The sequence below is a fragment of the Eleutherodactylus coqui genome, chromosome 1 (assembly GCF_035609145.1).
Source record: "Eleutherodactylus coqui strain aEleCoq1 chromosome 1, aEleCoq1.hap1, whole genome shotgun sequence".
NCBI classification, from domain to species: domain Eukaryota; kingdom Metazoa; phylum Chordata; class Amphibia; order Anura; family Eleutherodactylidae; genus Eleutherodactylus; species Eleutherodactylus coqui.
The window spans coordinates 372,117,552-372,139,458 of record NC_089837.1 but is presented as its reverse complement, the minus strand read 5'-3'; the positions used below and the strand labels follow the sequence as shown (position 1 = coordinate 372,139,458).

The following is a 21,907-nucleotide window of genomic DNA, read 5'->3' as shown; positions in this document are numbered from 1 at the left end:
TATTTTTTGGCACATTTGCTTCGATTTTGTATTCTTTTCCATTGGACAAATACAGATCAGAATTTGTCCAATAGTAAATAATTAAAACATGGCGGAAAATATGGATGAAAGATTGAGGACATACAAACGTAATCTCTTTTGAAACGCGACCATAATTTGGATCCATATTAGACATGTTTTTATAAGTTCATCTGAAATCAGCCTTACAAAGATATTGCTGACTTTAACACATCTTGCCCCTTTGTTACCCAAGACACTTTTCACACTTTTTAGACATGTACAAATAAATTCTAAATAACAAAATAACATACTAATACTAAACCCCCGTACCCATATAATTTAATATAAATACGCCTACATGCTCTTTCTTGCATCACTCTTAGAGCACGTTTTCTCACCTTAGGAGGATGGTTTTGGTGTCATTCGATTCCTTAGACTCTCCCCACTGCCATAAAATCCTACAATTTGAGGTAGGTACATTGAGTGACCCATTGGACAATGTTGTGAGACTATGAATGTTCCTGGTGGCTGAAGTGCCAGAGAGAGAGACGCAAGCGCCAGCGAGAGAGAGAGAGAGAGAGACGCAAGCGCCGGCGAGAGAGAGAGAGAGACACAAGCGCCGGCGAGAGAGAGAGAGAGAGACACAAGCGCCGGCGAGAGAGAGAGAGAGAGACACAAGCGCCGGCGAGAGAGAGACGCAAGCGCCGGCGAGAGAGAGACGCAAGCGCCGGCGAGAGAGAGACGCAAGCGCCGGCGAGAGAGAGACGCAAGCGCCGGCGAGAGAGAGACGCAAGCGCCGGCGAGAGAGAGACGCAAGCGCCAGCGAGAGAGAGAGAGAGAGACGCAAGCGCCGGCGAGAGAGAGAGACGCAAGCGCCGGCGAGAGAGAGAGACGCAAGCGCCGGCGAGAGAGAGAGACGCAAGCGCCGGCAAGAGAGAGACGCAAGCGCCGGCGAGAGAGAGAGAGACGCAAGCGCCGGCGAGAGAGAGAGAGACGCAAGCGCCGGCGAGAGAGAGAGAGACGCAAGCGCCGCCGAGAAAGAGAGAGACGCAAGCGCCGCCGAGAAAGAGAGAGACGCAAGCGCTGGAGAGAGAGACCCCTTGCCATAAAGGGGTAATTTCCTTACATTCCCAGAAAATATGCATTAGGGAGCCAGGTGCATTACAGTCCCTCCAACATGTCTCTTTAGTTCTGGGAAAGAGTCTCGTCAGTCTATTGGGAGAATACTATATTGTGACCACCTTAAAGTAGACTTCCAATAAGTTGGCACAAGATTAGTCTCTTTGGGCTCCTAAAAAAGCTTTTGTCCATTGGATCAGGGTGAATTTTCGTTTAAGATCCCTTTCACAATTTAATATATGAGCTTTTTTTGTATTTCTTTTCTTCCTCCTTGTTCCCTCCAAAATATAGATCATAAATAAATTTCAGGGGTGTTTTGATAGGAAGGGAATTAAATATAAAGGTATATAAGGCGGTTGGCATTGAGGCTTCAAATAAAGTGTGGCAAACCATGAAGCTTTTTATTCCCAGATATTGGAACACGTCTGAGCTTGGAATATCACACTCTTCTCTTAGATTTTCTAAACTTTTAATGTTATTTACGGAAATCATATCCTTGATGTATCTAATCCCTCTACTTCTCCAGGGTCAGAGTTTCAAGTCGCTAATGATAACCTCCAGGTTCTCAATTGGTAGGTGGTAGGTGGACCTCTTTTTTTGGGAGAGAATCCTAAACGAGTCACAAGAGTTGGAGCCAAGCCAAAACCAAGGCTTTATTGTAAGGTTTTCTAGTAAAGAAAGTAATGGGGACCAAGTGTACGTCAGAAGCAATGCTTGTAAAGGGTGCACCTCCTGCAAGTTGTTGTTCCAAGTTTGGGCAGCTGATATCTTTCAGGTATGAATTCTAGTACTTGGCTTGTTAAATTAGAATGGCGTTATAATTAGAGATGAGCGAGCATACTCGCTAAGGGCAATTGCTCGATCGAGCATTGTCCTTAGCGAGTACCTTCCCGCTCGGGAGCAAGGATTCGGCTGCTGGTGGCGGGCGGGGAGCGGCGGGTGGGGTGGAACGGAGAGGAGATCTCTCTGTCCCTCTCTCCCCCCCCCCCCCCCCCGCCCCCCTGCTCATGGCCGCAACTCACCTGTCACCCGCACCGGCAGCCGAACCTTTTCTTCCGAGCGGGAAGATACTCGCTAAGGACAATGCTTGATCAAGTAATTGTCCTTAGCGAGTATGCTCGCTCATCTCTAGGTATAATTTGCTAAAATATTTGGCACTCCCATACCTCCTCTCCTTCTTGGGGCATATAATTTTTGCTGCAACCCTTAGCGGTCTACCATTCCAAATAAAATTTAGTAACTGTTTCTGGAGTAAAGTTATTAATTTTGAGAGAATGGGAACTATCTTTGTACAATAGATATAGAGAATTTTGGGTAGTATCATCTTGTACAAAACAATTCTGCCTAACCAGGAAGGTTCTGTGTTCATAGAACTTCTCAGCTCTTTTTGTATGGAGATGATTAGTGGGTCTAGGTTCCAATCTGGCACTTTGCCAGCGAACAAGAAAGTTTTATCCCCAAATATGGGATCCCAAAGTCATCCCACATAAAGGAAACTCCTGCTTAATAATCTCTTTAAGGCTTTTGGGTGTATTAATTGCTAGGATTTGAGATTTATTGGAGTTTACCTTATAATAGGAGACCCTTCCGAAGTTGTCTAATAAGGTGGATACTTCTCTTAAAGAGTCGAGTGCATGACTTAAGGTCATCCGCAAATAATCTTATTTTATGCTGCCTACAGGACACCGGTATTCCTCTTATATGACTATGGGTTCTTATATAGGGTTCCAATGTCAGAATGAATAAACTAGGTGACAGTAGGTAGTCTTGACGTGCCCCACTTGTTATACTAAAATAGCTTGACGTTCTCATAAGGGTGTGGGAGAGCTTTCAGCTTTTTGGACGTATACATTAAAATGTACTTTGTGTGGTAAAAATTAATGCACACCATCATGTTCCTAGGGAAGTTTTCTGCAATCGCCTTCGATCGTAGCAGCCTATGCACTCTATCCACAATGCGTTCCTCCTGTGAGGTTTCAAGAAGTAGGGCTTTGATTAGATGTTGCACATAATATTTGAGTGCTGTTGGTTGCACCGTCCCAGTTATTCCTCCTATTTTAATGTTGTTGCAGTGATTTTGGTCTTCTAAATCAGCCATTTGACTTTTTACTGCCTCAAGCTTCTCCACTAGCCTGTAGTAATCATCTATCAGGTCATTATGTGAGCTCGTCATTTCACCCATTTTGTTTTCTAGATGGTTATTCTGCCTCCCATTTCTTCCATGGATGAGTTAAAGGGGTTTCCAGGAAAATACTATTGTTGACCTATCAGGATAGGTCATCAATAATTGATCATCTGGGATCCGTCACTCGGGACCCTGAGCGATCAGCTGTGCAGGCGCATGCTGTCAGTGCAGTAATAACACAGAGGTTGGAGTGAAAGCCTCCGCGCCGACCTCCGTGTAGTGGCCAGTGCTTGTAACTGCAGGCACAGCTCCCATTGATTTCAATGATTGATTTCAGGAGAGCAAGTGGTAAAATGTGTACAAGATGTCAGAGGAAGTGGCGATATTTTTCAGATTGAGGGTCACATGACATAGAAAATGAAGAAAGTAGTTAGACCAGGTACAGGAAATCAATTACAGTATGGCTTATAGTGATGATGTACATTAGATTTTAAGATGTCAGTCTGTGTCCAGAATACTCATGTAATGATATTATTGGACAACAAACTGAATTATAGCAAGCAGTGCTGTATTAGGAGTTTGAAATAATTTTTTTCCCTCCAAATTGAGGAAAATTGGCTACTATCTGGAGTAACAAAACCAAGAAAGCAACTCACTAGCTCCAGCAAGACTTCTGATTAAAATGTATCCACAGCAAACAGAGGTCCCATCTGGCCGGCACTCCTTCAGCCCAACATTAAATAAGGCAATTGAAAAATAGAAGGTCTGCTCAACGTATGCTGGTGAAAAAAAATCTAGTTCAAATTTATTCAAAAGCACGTGAAGGTGTACAGACAACTTAAAAACATTGCAAATAAGAAACCAGATTTAAAAATTCCATGCAAGCAATGGGTTTCAGCTAAAAAGAGCCTTTATCCAAGCTCATTGAACAGCAAACAGGGTTTAAAAAGCATCTAAAACACTAGCATGATAAAAACATCACTTCCTTCCTCCAAATTAGCAAGAGGAATGCCTTGCAGCTGATATCAGAGAGACACACAGTTTGATTGAACTTGCAGATCATACCTTCAATAGTACTGACACCTAGTGGTGAATATTCCTTCATCTGCCTAGGTTGGTGTTTTCCTAGAAAACAATTAATTTTTGCAGTAGATATAGCCTGCATTCGTATATTACTTTATGTATACAGTGATGGAAAGCAAATGCATTAATAAGCAGAATACTTAGCAACTACACGCATTATATATGGAAAAACAAAACAAAAAAAACTGCATAACCTGCACCTCCAGTCTGTATAGGTACCTAAATGTGAATCACCAAATTTAGACAGACTGACAAGATAGCTGTAACTGCATGTATGTGATATTATTCAGCAATCTACTTGTGTAATGAAGGGAGGGGGGGGGGGATATATATATATTTACAAAAAGCATAAACTAATGAATATACAGATAGTCCCCAACTTGTGAAAGTTTGAGTTACGAACTTCGCAAGATGCAAACAATCTGTTCTGCACATTATGATGCAATGCTACGGCGTTACATCATACTGTGCAGGGACCGGGCAGGCTTTTATCAAGCCTGACCGAAGAGTGTCCGGTCAGATTACGGGACACTGTGTGGTTGCTAGGCAACTGAGGGCCTTCGGAAAGGCCATAGGGCTGCCTATGCAGAGCGCCTATCAAGCCATGCGCTTGATAGGCACTCTGCATTGGCAGCCCTGGGGCCTTTCAGAAGGCTCCCGGCTGCCTAGCAACTGCACAGCGTTCTGCGATCTTATCGCGGGACACTGTAAGGGCCCCTGAATGTCGGGTACCGGTTGTTTCTTACAGGTACATAGTTAAGAAGACCTAGGAGATTCAGAGTTACATCAATTGCAACACCAAAAATGTGGTGTATGTGGTAGTATGCATGCACTGTGAGCCAATGTATGTAGGCTGCACATCCAGAAAATTGAAGGTCAGAGTAGGGAAACATGTAAGAAATACAAACTTAGGTAACTCAGGATCTTTAGGCACAACTAAGCATTTTGTGGACGTCCATGAGGGTGTGTTGGATTCTTTTATGTTCTGTGGCATGCAGAAAGTTGTTAATAAAAAGAGGCGGTATGGTTCAATATGGTAATGGACCCCACTAAAGACAAATTCCATGTATCCCTTAAAGCCACTCCCACCTTAAACTCCCCTTTGAGACAGCTAATCGAAAGAGTCGGATGGGTTGATCTCTGGCGACTCCATCACCCTCTATCACACACACTAAAAGATATATACATAGACGAAACACTCCCCACATTCACGCAACTGCGCGATAACCTGCAGGCCCCGCACCTCTAACTATTTAGATTTTTCCAACTAAGACACGCACTGAACTCTCAATTCCCACCCACCTCGATCCGTATATCCAAATTCCCCACAATTGGCATCCTCAAACCCCAAGGGCCCAAAGGCCTAATATCGGCCCTATACACACACCTCCTTTCAGCTAAAATAGATCTCAATCCACTCCCAACATTTGACAAATGGAAACTTGCCATCCCATCCCTCACACCTGAAGAGTGACAAGACATCTCTGAATCCCATCTGTCAGTGTCACCGGCCGTAAACAATAAATTAACTCAACTATACATTATACATCAAGCCTACCTTACTCCCAACCGTCTACGTAAAATGCATAATACCTCCTCAGATTCCTGCCAGAGAGGCAGATTTCTGGCACTTAATTTGGGAATGCCCTCTCGTTAATGAGTTTTGGTCAAAAGTGACGGACCTCATGAACTCACTTTTACGGCCCCCACTATCCATCGACTTGGACCCTAAAGTGGCGCTGTTTGGCCTACTGGAGGAGGAGGTGTGGCCATACTACACTCGCGTCTTTCTTGAAAAGACGCTATTTCTGGTCCGTAAAGAGATAGCCATAAAATGGATGGCGACAGAACCCCCCTCAGTCCCACACTGGATCCAAACTGTAAATACTGTAGCCTCATATGAAAAAATCATATCAAAATAGAGGCTGCCCGAAAAATTCCAAAAGGTATGGGGGGCTTGGATGGACTCCCACTCTACTCTGCTTATCGATTGAACCCTAAGCCTAATTCACACCAACCCCCTCCTCTCTCTCCTCACCCCCTTGCACTCACCCCTCCCACTGACAAGCGCTTGAAAACTTGTAACTTTCTCTCATCAGGATTCAGAATAAGGAAGAACAGTATTTTATTGTTTTTAAAAAAGTTTAAAAGTTTATTGTTACAAATGAATAACCAAGTAACTCAAGAAATACAGTAACAAAAAAATTTGTATTAACCTGATTATAACTTTGATCATATCCACATTACCATGTACCGAACAAAACTTCTCTTCATTCTGTATTTCACAAATTGTCTACCAATAAATAAAACGATTTTTTTTAAAAAAAAGAGGCGGTATGGTAGATTAAAAATAAATAATGCGACCGAGGCATTTTGGATTCTGGAATTGGGCACTCGGTTTCCTGAAGGTCTCAATTATCGATTGGATTTGATGTATATTCATTAGTTTATGCTTTTTGTAAATATTATATATTCTTTTTTTTCCCCTTTATTACATAAGTGGATTGCTGAATAATATAACATACATTCAGTCACAAGCTATCTTGTCAGTCTGTCAAAATTTGGGTATATTTAGGTACCTATACAGACTCGTGGTGCATGTTATGCTTGTTTTTTGTCTGTTTTTTTTAATTTTCCATATATAATGCATGTAGTTGCTAAGTATTCTGCTTATTGATGCATTTGCTTTCCATCACTGTATACATAAAGTAATACACAAATGCAGGCTATATCTACTCCACAAATGAATTGTTCTCTAGCGACACATCAACTTAGGCAGATGGAGGAATATTTACTAAAGATGAGCGAACACCAAAATGTTCGGGTTCGCGTTATTCGAAACGAACTTCCCGCGATGTTCGGGTGTTCGTTTCGAATAACGAACCCCATTGAAGTCAATGGGCGACCGGAACATTTTTGTATTTCGCCGATGCTCGCTAAGGTTTTCATGTGTGAAAATCTTGGCAATTCAATAAAATGATGGGAAGGACACAGCAAGTTCTCCTCTGCCACAGCTGTAACAGCTGTGGCAGAGAAGAACGATGTTAGCCCATTGAATTCAATGGAGCCGTCAATACAGCCGACTCCACTGAATGCAATGGGCTGCCGGCGATCGCGGGATGAATTGTCGGAAAGGGGTTAAATATATAAGCCCTTTCCTGCAATTCATCCAGAAATGTGTAAAAATAAAAAATATATATATACTCACCTGGTGCCGACAGACGGAGTTCAGCGCGGCAGGCTGCAGTTCTCCTGAACTGCTCTGAACAGCTGTGAGTAGTATTCAGCAGCCGGGGATTTAAAATCCCCGCCTGCTGAATAAGATGCCTCTGAATGGTCACAGCCTGACCAATCAGAGGCCAGCCCTCACACACCCATTCATGAATTCATGAATGGGTGAGTGAGGGCTGCCTCTGATTGGCTCAGGGGCAGCTCTCCTGCCCCTGAGCCAATCAGAGGCAGCCCTCACTCACCCATTCATGAATTCATGAATGGGTGTGAGTGAGGGCTGGCCTCTGATTGGTCAGGCTGTGACCATTCAGAGGCATCTTATTCAGCAGGCGGGGATTTTAAATCCCCGGCTGCTGAATACTTGAATACTACTAACAGCTGTTCAGAGCAGTTCAGGAGAACTGCAGCCTGCCGCGCTGAACTCCGTCTGTCGGCACCAGGTGAGTATATATATATTTTTTATTTTTACACATTTCTGGATGAATTGCAGGAAAGGGCTTATATATTTAACCCCTTTCCGACAATTCATCCCGCGATCGCCGGCAGCCCATTGCATTCAGTGGAGTCGGCTGTATTGCCGGTTCCATTGAATTCAATGGGCAAACATCGTTCTTCTCTGTCACAGCTGTTACAGCTGTGGCAGAGAAGAAGGATTTGTCTTCTATATGTTCTCAATGGGGTTGGCGCTGCTGCCGCCGGCCCCATTGAGCGCATATAGAAATGATTTCTCAGGGAAGAAAGTTAAAGTAACCCGAACATCCGAACATCGTGTGGTGTTCGTTACGAATAACGAACATCCCGAACACCCTAATATTCGCCCGAGCATCAAGCTCGGACGAGTACGTTCGCTCATCTCTAATATTTACCAATAGGTATCAGTAGCATTGAAGGTATGATCTGCAAGTTAAATCAAACTGTGTGTCTCTCTCATATCAGCTGCAAGGCATTCCTCTTGCTAATTTGGAGGAAGGAAGTGACGTTTTTATCATGCGAGTGTTTTACATGCTTTTTAAACCCTGTTTGTTTGCTGTTCAATGAGCTTGGATAAAGGCTATTTTAGCTGAAACACGTCTCTTACGTGGAATTTTTTAAGCTGGTTTCTTATTTGCAATGTTTTTAGGTTGTCTGGGAACTAGATTTTTCACCACCATATGTTGAGCAGACCCTCTATTTTTTACTTATCTGGAGTAACACCCCAGTATATTATTACTATCCATAATCATTCTTACTTGATATCCTGTAAAATTTGAATACACATTCAACATAAATGGAAGTTTTTGTTTACCGAATGCCTCCAAAACAGGATTTGAGTCAAGGACTCTACGCTCTATGCTTTCCACAGTCTTGTTGGATCCTTGTAACATGGTAGCAGGTGCAATTGCCGCATAAAAGTTCATTAAGCACCGAGTTGTCCAGGTCTATTAAAAGAAAATAGGAACATTGCAGAAATTTCACTTCATAATAGTCTTAAAACAAACTTCAAAAGGTAGCTATTACATTTAAAGGCATATTCCAGGAAAAACAAAGAAAAGTGCAATTAAGCATGCTTAAAAGAACCACAAATAACTGCGTATTTCTGTCAGTTGCATCATTTTAGTTTTTCACCTATTTGCCTTGCTAGATCTCTGTATCAAGTTCATTGCTATATTACACAGACAACTCTTCTCATATAGTTTACTGGACATGTCACAATTTGGGCTCTCCAAAGAACTCTTCATAATATTCTTTCTTTCCCTCTCCTTACTTCCTAGTACCTCATGATGTAGCACGAGTCAACTGCTTGTTACACGTCTTCCCATACGCACTGCTTATTCACACGTCACAAAGAAATAGAATAAATCATCTTTCTCAAGATTGAACAATCTTCTAATACCCTATCTTTTTAAAGTTATATTTTACTACAGTAAAAGTAGAGATAAAATACATGCACTTCATGGTTAGTTGAAGTATATGCACCAAAGTGATGGCTTTAGTTTGTGGATGACTTTTCAGTGCTATTTCGTCCTATAAATTCCAGCACAATGCTGGTCTGCTCACCGGGAATTGAACAGACCCCCATTATAGTAAATGTGGCGCGGTTCGGCCAGGGGCTCCCTGGTTCATGAATGGTGCAGGAATACGGAATTCCCTAACATTTCAGCCCTCAGTGGTACACGGCATTCATACAGCAAGATTGCTAACTTGAGAAAAAATTTAAAACTTATGTTTACACAGTAAAAAAAAAATCATAACTATGCTTCTAGTTATGACAAAACTTTCATCTTAGGTGCGTTTTGAAGTTAATGGACCACAATTTAAAAAAAAAATAAAAATGTTAATAAAATGGGTTGCAGTGATGAGTCTAACCCTTTCCAATCCAATTTGTATCCTGGTTTTCCTAGGGGGCTTACTCTTTTTCTGCTGTTATACAACAGCGCTATATGCTGACTAAAGCCAGTACTGCATGAGGTGACACGCTGGATAGGCTCCGACAGCAGAGAGGCTGGCAATATACAGTAAGAGAACCCCCGACAGATGTCTTCCAACATTGGAGCTCTACATCCTTAAATCATAATGTCTTTACAGGTCAGACAGTGGATTGGAAAGGGTTAATATACTTCTTTCCCCATTGTCACACACTTTATAGCATTATCACTGTTTGCATCTGGCCAGGTGCTAGTTCCTGGTGCCACTATGTCACAACAAGAAAACTTCAGGCAGACTGAAAAGAGAGAGACTATCAGACAAGTCTGAACTTGCCAGATGCAAGTTTTTGGTTTTTTTAAGTTTAAATTACCATGGTTGTCCCATAGCAGTGACATTCTACAGCCATTGCTTGGCTGCAGCAGTCACATAGATTGGTAAGCATCAACCAGGAAGGGCATGTTGGTTGTGAAGTATATCTATATGATGGGAAAACTACTTTTTTTCTTACTCCTGTTCCCAAAGCCATCAGAAAATGAGACTTGCACTAAGGGGATATTGCATTTACCTGTATTACATGTTTTATTCCACTAACCTACCTCCATGCACAAAAATGAAAGTGCACTCTTTTATATTCAAGGTCAAATGAAGAATGTAATATTCAATTATAAAGCAGTTTTTAATGAAAAGTGTTCTCCATTAGCTTTAGAACAGGCCAAGATTAAATACTACCATAAGAGGAAGCACAGTTTATTTTTTGTCAATTGGGTAAGACTAAATTTCACATTTTTGCTCAACCCAGCTATATGAAGACCATGTATCACTGAGGCCTAAAGTTTTAAGCGCTGCGGAATAAGTTGGCGCTATACAAATAAAGATTATGATTATTATTATTATTTACATCTGTTAGTCACTTAATGTGGTCTTCCAACCTACTAAATTTCATGAATATCTGAGATGGCTGGGGCTGTTGGATAAATTTTAAAGATAGTGGGGAATTGGTTTATTGGCTTTCTCATGTCCTCTCAACCCCCCATTTTGTGTTTCTCTTTTTCCTTATGTTTCTGTCACATAAACCCTCCTCATCCATTTCTCTTGATCTGTCCTTCTTATTGTTCTTTGGAATGTGAGAAGCTGGATGGTCGCATCGATAAATTGTCCACCCCCTGGACTGTTCTGACCAGACTGTTAGGAGGTGTTGGGACCAGTAGATGTGTTAGGGCACAGACATAAGGCAATTAGGCTCAGGTCGCCCTCCACAGACCACTAGTAGAGATAATCATTTGATTGTCCGACAAGCACGAGCAGCTTCAACTGTTTTGTGGTCCGCCATCCAGAAACAGATGGTGCCTTCATTACAGGCCCTCTTTGTCAGAACCATTTCCAGGTGCTTGACTAAAGGACATTTAGTCTCTTTGGTACTGCCCTGACACCCATTCATCATCGCCTCCGTTTGCAGTGGTGTCGAGAACGATGAAACTGAATGCTACGGAGTGGAACTGGGTTGTCTGTATTGACAATTCCAGGTTTAGTTTTGCCACTAACCACAGCCGTGTTTGTGTCTGGAGACCTGGGATGATTTAGTAAATCCTGCATTGAGCAGGGGGTTGGACCCGATGACCCTGGAGGTCCCTTCCAACTCTACATTTCTATGATTTCTATGACCTCGGGATGAGTGTGCCAATCCTGCCCCGACTGCTGGTGTGATGTCTGGGGGTCTATCTCATTTGATGGTCGGTATAAGTCATCCTGCTGTCACATGTTTTGCCTCTATAACCAATAGAACATGCATGGGAATATCTGGGTTGCCAATTTTGAAAGTTGAGTTTGCATAATCTAGAGGCCTAGTTATAGCAAATGTGGAGAGCCTGCATGCCCAGCCGTATCACATCTTGTATCCAAGATATAGGCATATAACAGGTTACTAGAGCCTCAATGCCTGCCTGTATCACATCTTTTATCGAAGCTAAAGGCGGTACTACAGGGTACTAGAGCCTATATGCCAACCCATGTCACATCTTGTATCCAAGTTGAAGGTGGTACAACAGGGTACTAGAGCCTCCATGCTTGCCCGTATCATATCTTATATCCAAGCTAGAGGAGGTACAACAGGGTACTAGAGTCTCCATGCCCACCCATGTCACATCTTGTATCCAAGCTAGAGGCGTACAACAGGGTACTATAGCCTCCATGCCCACCTGGTGTCACATCTTGTATCCAAGCTAGAGGTGGTACAACATTGTATTAGAGCCTCCATGCCCACTTGTATCACATCTTGTATCCAAGCTAGTGGTGGTACAACAGGGTAGTAGAGACTGTATGCCCTTCGGTATCACATCTTGTATCCAAGCTAGAGGCCGTACAACACGGTACTAGAGCCTCCATGCCTGCCTATAGGACATCTTGTATCCAAGCTAGTGGCGGTACAACAGGGTACTAGGGACTGCATACCCTTCTGTATCACATCTTGTATTCAAGCTAAAGGCAGTGCAACAGGCTACTAGAGCCTCCATGCCAACCCAAGCTAGAGGCGGTACAGCAGAGTAGTAGATCCTCCATGGCCACCTGTAGCACATCTTGTATCCAGGCTAGTCGTGGTACAACAGGGTGCTAGAGCCTCCGTGCCCACCCGTATCACATCTTGTATCCAAGATAGAGGTGTACAACAGGGTACTACAGCCTCAATGCCCACCTGAATCACATACTGCATCCAAGCTAGAGGCGGTACAACAGGGTATTAGAGCCTCCATGCCCACCAGTGTTACATCTTGTATCCAAGCTAGAGGCGTACAACAGGGTACTACAGCCTCCATTTCCACCCGTATCACATCTTGTATCCAAGATAGTGGCGTACCACAGGGTACTAGATCCTCCATGCCAACCCATATCACATCTTGTATCAAGATAGAGGCGTACAACAGGGTACTAGAGCCTCCATGCCCACTTGTATCACATCTTGTATCTAAACTAGAGGCAATACAACAGGGCACCAGGGCCTCCATGCCCGCCCGAATCATATCTTGTATATATATCATATATAGGACGCTTCATCCCTCTGACGACTTCTAGGGGGATGATGGTACTGGCAATGAGTGTGTGGTTGTTTTTCTATCTATCTATCTATCTAAAGACGAAAGCCCTCACTGACTCACTCACTGACTGACTCTCCACTAATTCTCCAACTTCCCAATGTCGTAGAAACATGAAATATGGCAAAAGCATAGATTATGTCCAAAATAGGAAAAGTAAAGAGGTCCGACCTCGTTTATTCAATTCTAGCGCAAAAGAACTAGCGTCCAAATTTTACGTACAGAATTTAATTCTCTCACTTCCCGATGTCATAAAAACTTGAAATTTGGCGTAAAAACATGAAATATGGCACAAGCATAGATTATGTCCAAAACAGGAAAAGTATAGAGGTCCCAACTCGATTATTCAATTCTCACGCAAAAGAACTAGCGTCCAAATTTTACTACGTAATCTAATTCTCTCACTTCCCGATGTCATAGAAAAATAAAATTTGGCAAAAGCATAGATTATCTCCAAAATAGGAAAGGTAAAGGGGTCCCAACTCGATTATTTAATTCTAGCGCAAAAGAAATAGCGTTCAAATTTTACATACAGAATCTAATTCTCTCGCTTCCCGATGTCATAGAAAGTTGAAATTTGGCACGAGCATAGAATATGTCATAAATAGGAAAAGTTAATGGGTCCCAACTCGATTATTCAATTCTAAGAGCAAAAGAATTTGCGTGCAAATTTTCTGGACGGAATAAAATTCTCTCACTTCCCTGTATCATAGAAACATGAAATTTGGCACGAGCATTGATTATGTCCAAAGTACGAAAAGTAAAGGGGCCCAACTCAATTATTCAATTCTAGCGCAAAAGAATTAGCGTCCAAGTTTTACGTATGTAATCTAATTCTTTCACTTCCCGATGTCATAGAAACTTGAAATTTGGCATGAGCATTGATTATGTCATAACTAGGAAAATTTAATGGGTCCTAAATCGATTATTCAATTCTAAGTGCAAAAAAATTAGCGTCTGAATTTTACGTACGTAATCTAATTCTCTCACTTGAAATTTGGCACGAGCATTGATTATGTCATAAATAGGAAAAGTTAATGGGTCCCAACTCGATTATTCAATTCTAAGCGCAAAAGAATTAGCGTCCAAATTTTACATATGTAATCTAATTTTCTCACTTCCCGATGTCATAGAAACTTGAAATTTGGCAAGAGCATTGATTATGTTATAAATAGGAAACGTTAATAGGTCCCAGCTCGATTATTGAATTCTAAGTGCAAAAGAATTTGCGTCCAAATTTTCTGTGCGGAATCGAATTCTCTCACTTCCCGATGTCATAGAAACATGAAATTTGGCACGAGAATTGATTATGTCTAAAATAGGAAAAGTAAAGGGGTCCCAACTGTATTATTCAATTCTAAGCGCAAAAGAATTAGCATCCAAATTTTACGGACGTAATATAATTTACTCACCTTCTGATGTCAGAAACTTGAAATTTGGCAAGAGCATTGATTATGTTATAAATAGGAAAAGTTAATGGGTTCCAACTTGATTATTCAATTCTAAGTGTAAAAGAATTTGCGCCCAAATTGTACGTACGTAATCTAATTTTCTCACTTCCTGATGTCATTTTATATAAAGGAAACGTCGCATGGTTACCTCTACGTGGTGTTTCCTGGGTAACGCAAAGAACCATGCAAAATGGTGAACATATGTTTTTCCAGTATCTCTAAAGTAACCACGACTTCATTAGATTTTCCGTGTGAACACCAGATAAACACCAGTACCAAATTAACTCAGGCGAAGGCGGGTATATCAGCTAGTATATATATATATATATATATATATATTACACACGCATTGCTCGTATATACTCCTTCTAGGGGAGGGATGTTACTGACAATGACTGTATATGTGCGTCATATACAGTCATTATCAGTAACATCCCCATAGAAGTATATATAGTCAGTAGTCAGTAACATCCCTACCTTAGAAGAAGTATATATAGGCAATGAGTCTGTGTATATATATATATATATATATAATATTATACACACACATACAGGTGAAAGCCCTCAACGTCTGACTCAACCAGTTACCACATAGGTCCTAAATAAAGTAAAGGGGTCACAAGTCGATTAATCAATGCTAATTGCAAAAGTATTGGCACCCCTATGTAATGTATTTAATGTAATTCACTAACTTCCCGATGTCGTACAAACATGAAATTTTGCACGACTATTATGTAGGTCCTATATCGTAAAACTAAAGGGGTCACAACTCCATTATTCTCTGATAATTGTTAAGTATTGGCACACCTATATAATGTACCTAATCCAATTCTTTAACTTTCCGATGTCGTACAAACATTAATTTGGCATAACCAATTTTTAGGTCCTAAATACGAAAAGTAAAGTGGTCACACAACTTAATTATTCAATGCTAATTGCAAAAGTATTGGCACCCCTATGTAACGTACCCAATCTAATTCTCTACTTTCAAATAAATAAGAGCAGCGCCTTGATTGGATTTCTAGTAGTTTTTCTTAAATCCTCTTGCAATCCACCGATGATGGAGAGCAGCATGTACAACAGAAAACAAGCCCCCCCCCCCCTCCATGATGGGAGTGAAATTCAATTAGAATAGGTATGTATATGCACTCATGGAGAGGACGAAGTAAAAAGAAATTGTGGGTACCTATACCTGTACTTGTAATGTACTTAATCTAATTCTCTAACTTACCGATGTCATACAAACATTAAATTTGGCACAATTATTATTTAGATCCTATATAGAAAAAGTAAATGGGTCACAACTCCGCTACTCACTGCTAATTGCAAAAGTATTGGCCCACCTATATAATGTAATCTAATTCTCTAACTTCACGGTGTCGTACAAACATGAAATGCGGCACAATCATTCTTTAGATCCTACAAAGGAAAAGTAAAGGGGTCACAATGATTATTCAATGCTAAGTGCAAAAGTATTGGCACCCCTATGTAATGTACATAATCTAATCTAACTCGATAATTCAATGCTAATTGCAAAAGTAAGTGCACCCCTATGTAATGTAACTTCCCAATGTTGTACATGCATAAAATTTGGCACGATCATTCTTTAGGTCCTAAACAGTAAAAGTAAAGGGGTCACAACTCAGTTATTCAATGCTAATTGCAAAAAAAAGTGCACCCATATGTAATGTAACTTCCTGGAATTTTACAAGTGTGAAATTTTACACGAGCCCTCTTTAGCTCCTAAGTGAGGAGAGTGGGAGGGGTGGCACATTCTGCAGATGGACATTGGTACATGCAGCCTGAGGAGAATCTAATGCTCCTCTATGTGTATACATATTTTATTCCTCGGTTCCTCTAAAGCAGTGGTTCCCAAACTTGTTCAGCCATGAAGCCCTTTTTGAAGCAAAAGTTTCTCGTGGAGCCCCAAGGTGTGGTCAGGGGAGGGGTTAGGGGCTTGGCTTATCACAACATATTTTTTCTTTCATCGTTATAAAAAAGAAAGGGCCGCTTAAAAAAAATACAGGGAGGAATGCCGGAGCACTGGATAGGCTATTGATATACATTATATTTAAAATTAATATCCTGCAGAATTAAATCCCACACCACATGTAAATATCCACACGGGTTTTGTGGATTTTTTCCACAGCGTGTGGATGATTTTTAAAATCTCAGCCACTTTGCTGCTACAGCTACTATAAATTCTGCAGCAAATCTGCCACGTGTAGAAATAGTTACTCCTATAGTGGCCCCAGTAGTAATAGTGACCCCCTATATTGGTGGCCCCAGTAGTAAGCGTTTCTCCTATATTGGGCCCAATAGTAATAGCGACCCCATATTGTGGCCCCAGTAGTATTAGGTGACCCCTATATTGGCCCCAGTAGTAATAGGTGACCCCTATATTGGCCCCAGTAGTAATACTGATCGCATATATTGGTGGCCCCAGTAGTAACAGTGACCCCTATTGTGGCCCCAGTAGTTATAGGTGACCCCTATATTGGCACCAGTAGTAATAAGTTACCCCTATATTGGCCCCAGTGGTAAAAGCTGACCCCTATTCTAGCCCCAGTAGTAATAGGTGACCCCTAGTGCAGCCCCAGTAGTATATACCAACTCAGTAGCAATATTAGGCCCCAGCAGTATTACCCCCTCATTAGGCCCAGTAGTATTAACCCCCAGTACGAATATTAGCCCCAGTAGTATTAACTCCCTCAGTAGCAATTTTAGCCTCAGTAATATTAACCCTATCAGTAATATTAGCCCCAGTAATATTAACCCCCAGTACGAATATTAGCCCCAGTAGTATTAACTCCCTCAGTAGCAATTTTAGCCTCAGTAATATTAACCCTATCAGTAATATTAGCCCCAGTAATATTAACCCCCTCAGTAATATTAACCCCACAGTAATATTAACCCCCTCAGTAATAATAACTTCCTCAGTAGCCCCAGTAATTAAAGACCCCTCAAAGCATATGCTTACCTCCTCTTTGCAGTCAGCACAACCCCTCTGCTCGGCGATGCTTCCTGATGCACACTGACAGCATACTTTTATAAGCACAATCATTTCTCTATATAAGCTGTAAAAAACATGTAAAGACCGCTTTAGACACAACAATTATCACTCAAAATTCACTTGAAAGCCATCTTTTAAGCAATAATTGTTGTGTCTAAATGCGGGGGCATCGTGCGCTGTTCGCGCACTATTCGTTCATCGCTGATTTCTAGCAAGCTAAAAATCAGCGATGACTCTTGTCATCGCCGCACACTGATTTTCTCAGCGGGCGGCGCTGTTAGCATTCTTTGAGCTGGAATCCCGCTGGGACTTCTCAGCAGGATACGTGTTGAAAGCTCTGAGAACAAAGCAGCTGTCAGGGCTCCTGCTGTTGTCGGAGCCATCAGCTCAGCGGAATACCAGCTGAAAGCTCCGAGATAAAAGCAGCTGTTTGCATACACAAAGCAACTGCTGTTCTTGGAGCTATCTGTGGTATCCTGCTCAGCCTGCATGTAATTCTTTAAGTAGCTAATTAGCTACTTATGTGTTATGCAAAGATGATCACTTAAAACAGTCACTAAGTGTCGTTTGAGTGATCATCTTTCAGTGTAAATGGGCCCTAACGAGCGTATATCTGACGTTTTTTAAACACACACACACTCCCACTAGGGGAGGATGTTACGGACAATGAGTGTGTGTGTGTGTGTGTGTGTGTATATATATAAAGACGAAAGCTCTCACTGACACATTCACTGACTGACTGACTGACTCACTGACTGACTCGCCAAAAGTTCTCCAACTTCTCGATGTCGTAGAAACATGAAATTTGGCACAAGCATAGATTATGTCCAAAATAGGAAAAGTAATTGGGTCCCAACTCGATTATTCAATTCTAGCGCAAAAGAATTGGCGTCGAAATTTTATGTACATAATCTAATTCTCTCGCTTCCCAATGTCATAGAAACTTAAAATTTGGCACGAGCATTGATTATGTCATGAATAGGAAAAGCTAATGGGTCCCAACTCGATTATTCAATTCTATGCACAAAAGAATTAGCGTCCAAATTTTACGTACGGAATGTAATTTTCTCACTTTTTGGTGTCATAGAAACGTGAAATTTGGCACGAGCATTGATTACGTCATAAGTAGGAAAAGCTAATGGGTCCCTACTCAATTATTTAATTCTATGCGCAAAAGAACTAGCGTCCAAATTTTACGTACGTAATGCAATTTTCTCACTTTCCGGTGTCATAGAAACGTGAAATTTGGCACGAGAATTGAATATGTCATAAATAGAAAAACTTCATAGGTCCCAACTCGATTATTCAATTCTACGCGCAAAAGAATTAGCGTCCAAATTTTACGTACGGAATCTAATTCTCTCACTTCCTGATGTCATTTTATATAAAGGAAGCGTCGCATGGTTGCCTCCACATGTTGTTTCCTGGGTAACGCAGAGAACTATGCAAAATGGTGAACATATGTTTTTCCGGTATCTCTAAAGTAACCACGACTTCATAAGATTTTCTGTGTGAACACCACATAAACACCAGTACCAAATTAACTCGGGCGAAGCCGGGTATATCAGCTAGTGTATATATCACACACACATATATACACGCGCGCGCACACACACACGTATTGGAATCCAATACAACAGATCACTGTGTATATCAGTTTGCCATATACACACACACACACACACACACACACACACACACACACACACACACACACATATATATATACACCCTCATATCACATACCAGCTGAAAACTCAGAGAACAAAGCAGCTGTTTGCATATACAAAGCAGCTGCTGCTCTCGGAACTATCTGCAGTATCCTGCTCTTTCAGTGTAAATGGGCCCTAAGGCTTCTTTCCACCGAGCATATATCGGACATCCGTTTTCACGGCAGGCTGATATACGCAGTGATCTGATGTATTGGATTCCAATGCATCAGATCACATGGCCATATTCTCCTGATGCAAAAGCGCCCCGCCGGCCAATATAGCACCAGGTGCTTTAACGTAAGGCCCAAAAGATAGTCCTGGAACTATCTTTTGGGCCAAAATATGTCGGCCGCTACATGGACTCCTATGGGAGCCCATGACAGCGGACGGAGGTGCGGGGGAGTTAGCAGTCTGGCTGCTAAACCCCCTCCCTCCGCTCTTCTCCCTGCTCGCTCTTTGCAATGGGAGGGGGTGAAGCTAAGCGCTGCCCAGTCCTGCCTCCTCCCATGATAGGTGCTTCCCTACTGCACGTGCTCACCCCTGAAGAGAGGTTGGGGGTGGTGTGCATCCATGAGGATACCAGAGAGTACCCCAGTGGCCCAGGTATCGATAACCACAGACTCTGGGACTTGTCAGCAACAGGTTGGGGTGATGGGAAAATTTCTCCACCCTGTGATTATTGGGAGAGACTTTCCCTTGTTTTGGGACCTGTGGATGAAGATGTAAAACCCGGGAAATCGTGTGGATACTACAGGACTCAATAATGGTACATTGGACTCTCTGATGGTCAATTCTGCTGGTACCAATAACTTTTCCTTTGCAGGTATGACTGTGGGTAATGACGAAGTCCCAGAACCACAGGTGCTTGATCTGGAGGTGGCTCCGAGTGACTTTCGGTCGGCCCAAATCACTGATCCCACATTGAAAAATGCATTTGAAAATGTTTCGGTGGTAAATGGTACTCCCCAAAATGTGGGGGCTGAGGGGCGCTTCCCCCGCTTTCAAATGTATAATATATTATTGTACCGAGTAACACAAGTACGAGGTGAGGTAGTGAAACAACTGCTGGTACCTCGTTGCTATAGACGCAGAGTTTTGGATATGGCTCACACACATATATTGGGGGGGGGGGTCACCTGGAAGCAGATAAGACACAGGAGCGCATCCTACAAAAGGTTCTTTTGGCGAGGATGCATTCGTGAGATAACGTCGTTTTGCCAGTCCTGTCCTGTTTGCCAGGTGACCGCACCTGTTCCTCAATTTAAAAGCCCATTGGTACCTTTGCCGATAGTTGAAGTACCCTTTGAACAGATTGCAATGGATATTGTGGGGCCCCTAGTAAAAAGTGCTAGGGGTCATCAGTATATACTGGTAATTGTAGATTACGCAACCAGATATCCAGAGGCGGTTCTGCTATGAAACACCTCATCCAAAAGCATTGAAAAAAGAATTGTTCCACATGTTTTCCCAGGTTGGTCTTCCTAAAGATATATTGACTGATCAGGGAACACCTTTTATGTCCAAGATTATGAAGGAACTGTGTAAACTCTAGCAGATGAAGCAATTGCGTACTTCTGTCTACCACCCACAGACCAATGGGCTGGTAGAAAGATTCAACAAAACTTTAAAAAAACATGTTTAAAAAAGTAGTAGAGTAGGATGGTCGCGATTGGGACTGTTTCTTGCCCTACCTGATGTTCTCTATTAGAGAAGTACCTCAAGCCTCCACGGGGTTCTCGCCCTTTAAGTTACTATATGCCCGGCAACCCCGTGGATTGCATGACATCGCCAAGGAAACCTGGGAGAATGAAGTTACGCCACATAGAAGTGTCATTGAGCATCTGGTAAAAATGCAGGAAAGGATAGCCAACGTATTGCTGCTGGTGAGAGAACACCTCCTCAGGGCACAAGAAAGACAAGCCAGGGTGTATAAACAGGTCAGCAAAAATCAGACAGTTCAGTCCAGGGGACAGGGTGTTAGTTCTGGTGCCCACAGTAGAGCGCAAGTTCCTCGCCAAGTGGTAAGGTCCGTATGAGATTGTGGAAAAGGTTGGGGAAGTAAACTACAAAGTCCACCAGCCAGAAAAAAAGAAAGCCCATACAGTTGTATCAGGTGAATTTATTAAAATCCTGGAAAGAGCGAGACTCCCTGACCTCGCCTTGCCTGGTGTTGGAAACAAGCAGTAGCATCCATGACGTGACAGTAGCAGAAACCCTGTCAAAACCCCAAAAACAGCAGTGTAGAGCGTTCCTACAGCGGAATACGGATCTGTTTACAGATTTACCTGGACACACTAACATAATTAAACATGAAATTATTACAGACCCCCACAAAATAGTCAATGTAAAACCTTATAGGATTCCAGAGGCCCGCAGAGTGATAGTATCCTAGGAAGTTAAGAAAATGCTGGACCTGGGGGTAATCGAGGAGTCAAAAAGTGGGTGGTCAAGTCCAATTGTGCTAGTGTCAAAACCCTCAGGAGAATGGAGGTTCTGTAATGACTATAGAAAATTAAATAAAGTCTCAAAATCAGATGCCTACCCGATGCCAAGAGTAGATGAGCTGATCGAGAGGCTAGGGCCAGCCAGATACATAACTACCCTGGATTTAACAAAAGGGTACTGGCAAATCCCCCTGTCAGCCGAGGCAAGGGAAAAAGCAACTTTTTCCACTCCTGAAG

The 21,907-nt window shown here is 42.1% G+C and overlaps 1 protein-coding gene across 2 annotated transcripts in view; it reads right to left on the bottom strand.

Annotated features, from left to right (window-relative positions):
- The window catches only part of MYO19 (myosin XIX), a 343,753-nt gene that overhangs the window by 279,168 nt on the left and 42,678 nt on the right, over positions 1-21,907 (bottom strand). For both annotated transcript variants that reach the window (XR_010786633.1, XM_066578554.1), the window contains exon 5: positions 8,844-8,976. Coding sequence is in view for 1 of the 2 variants with exons in the window: in XM_066578554.1 (XP_066434651.1) it covers positions 8,844-8,976 (133 nt within the window). In the remaining variant the exon portion in view is untranslated. The remainder of the gene's footprint in view (positions 1-8,843; positions 8,977-21,907) is intronic.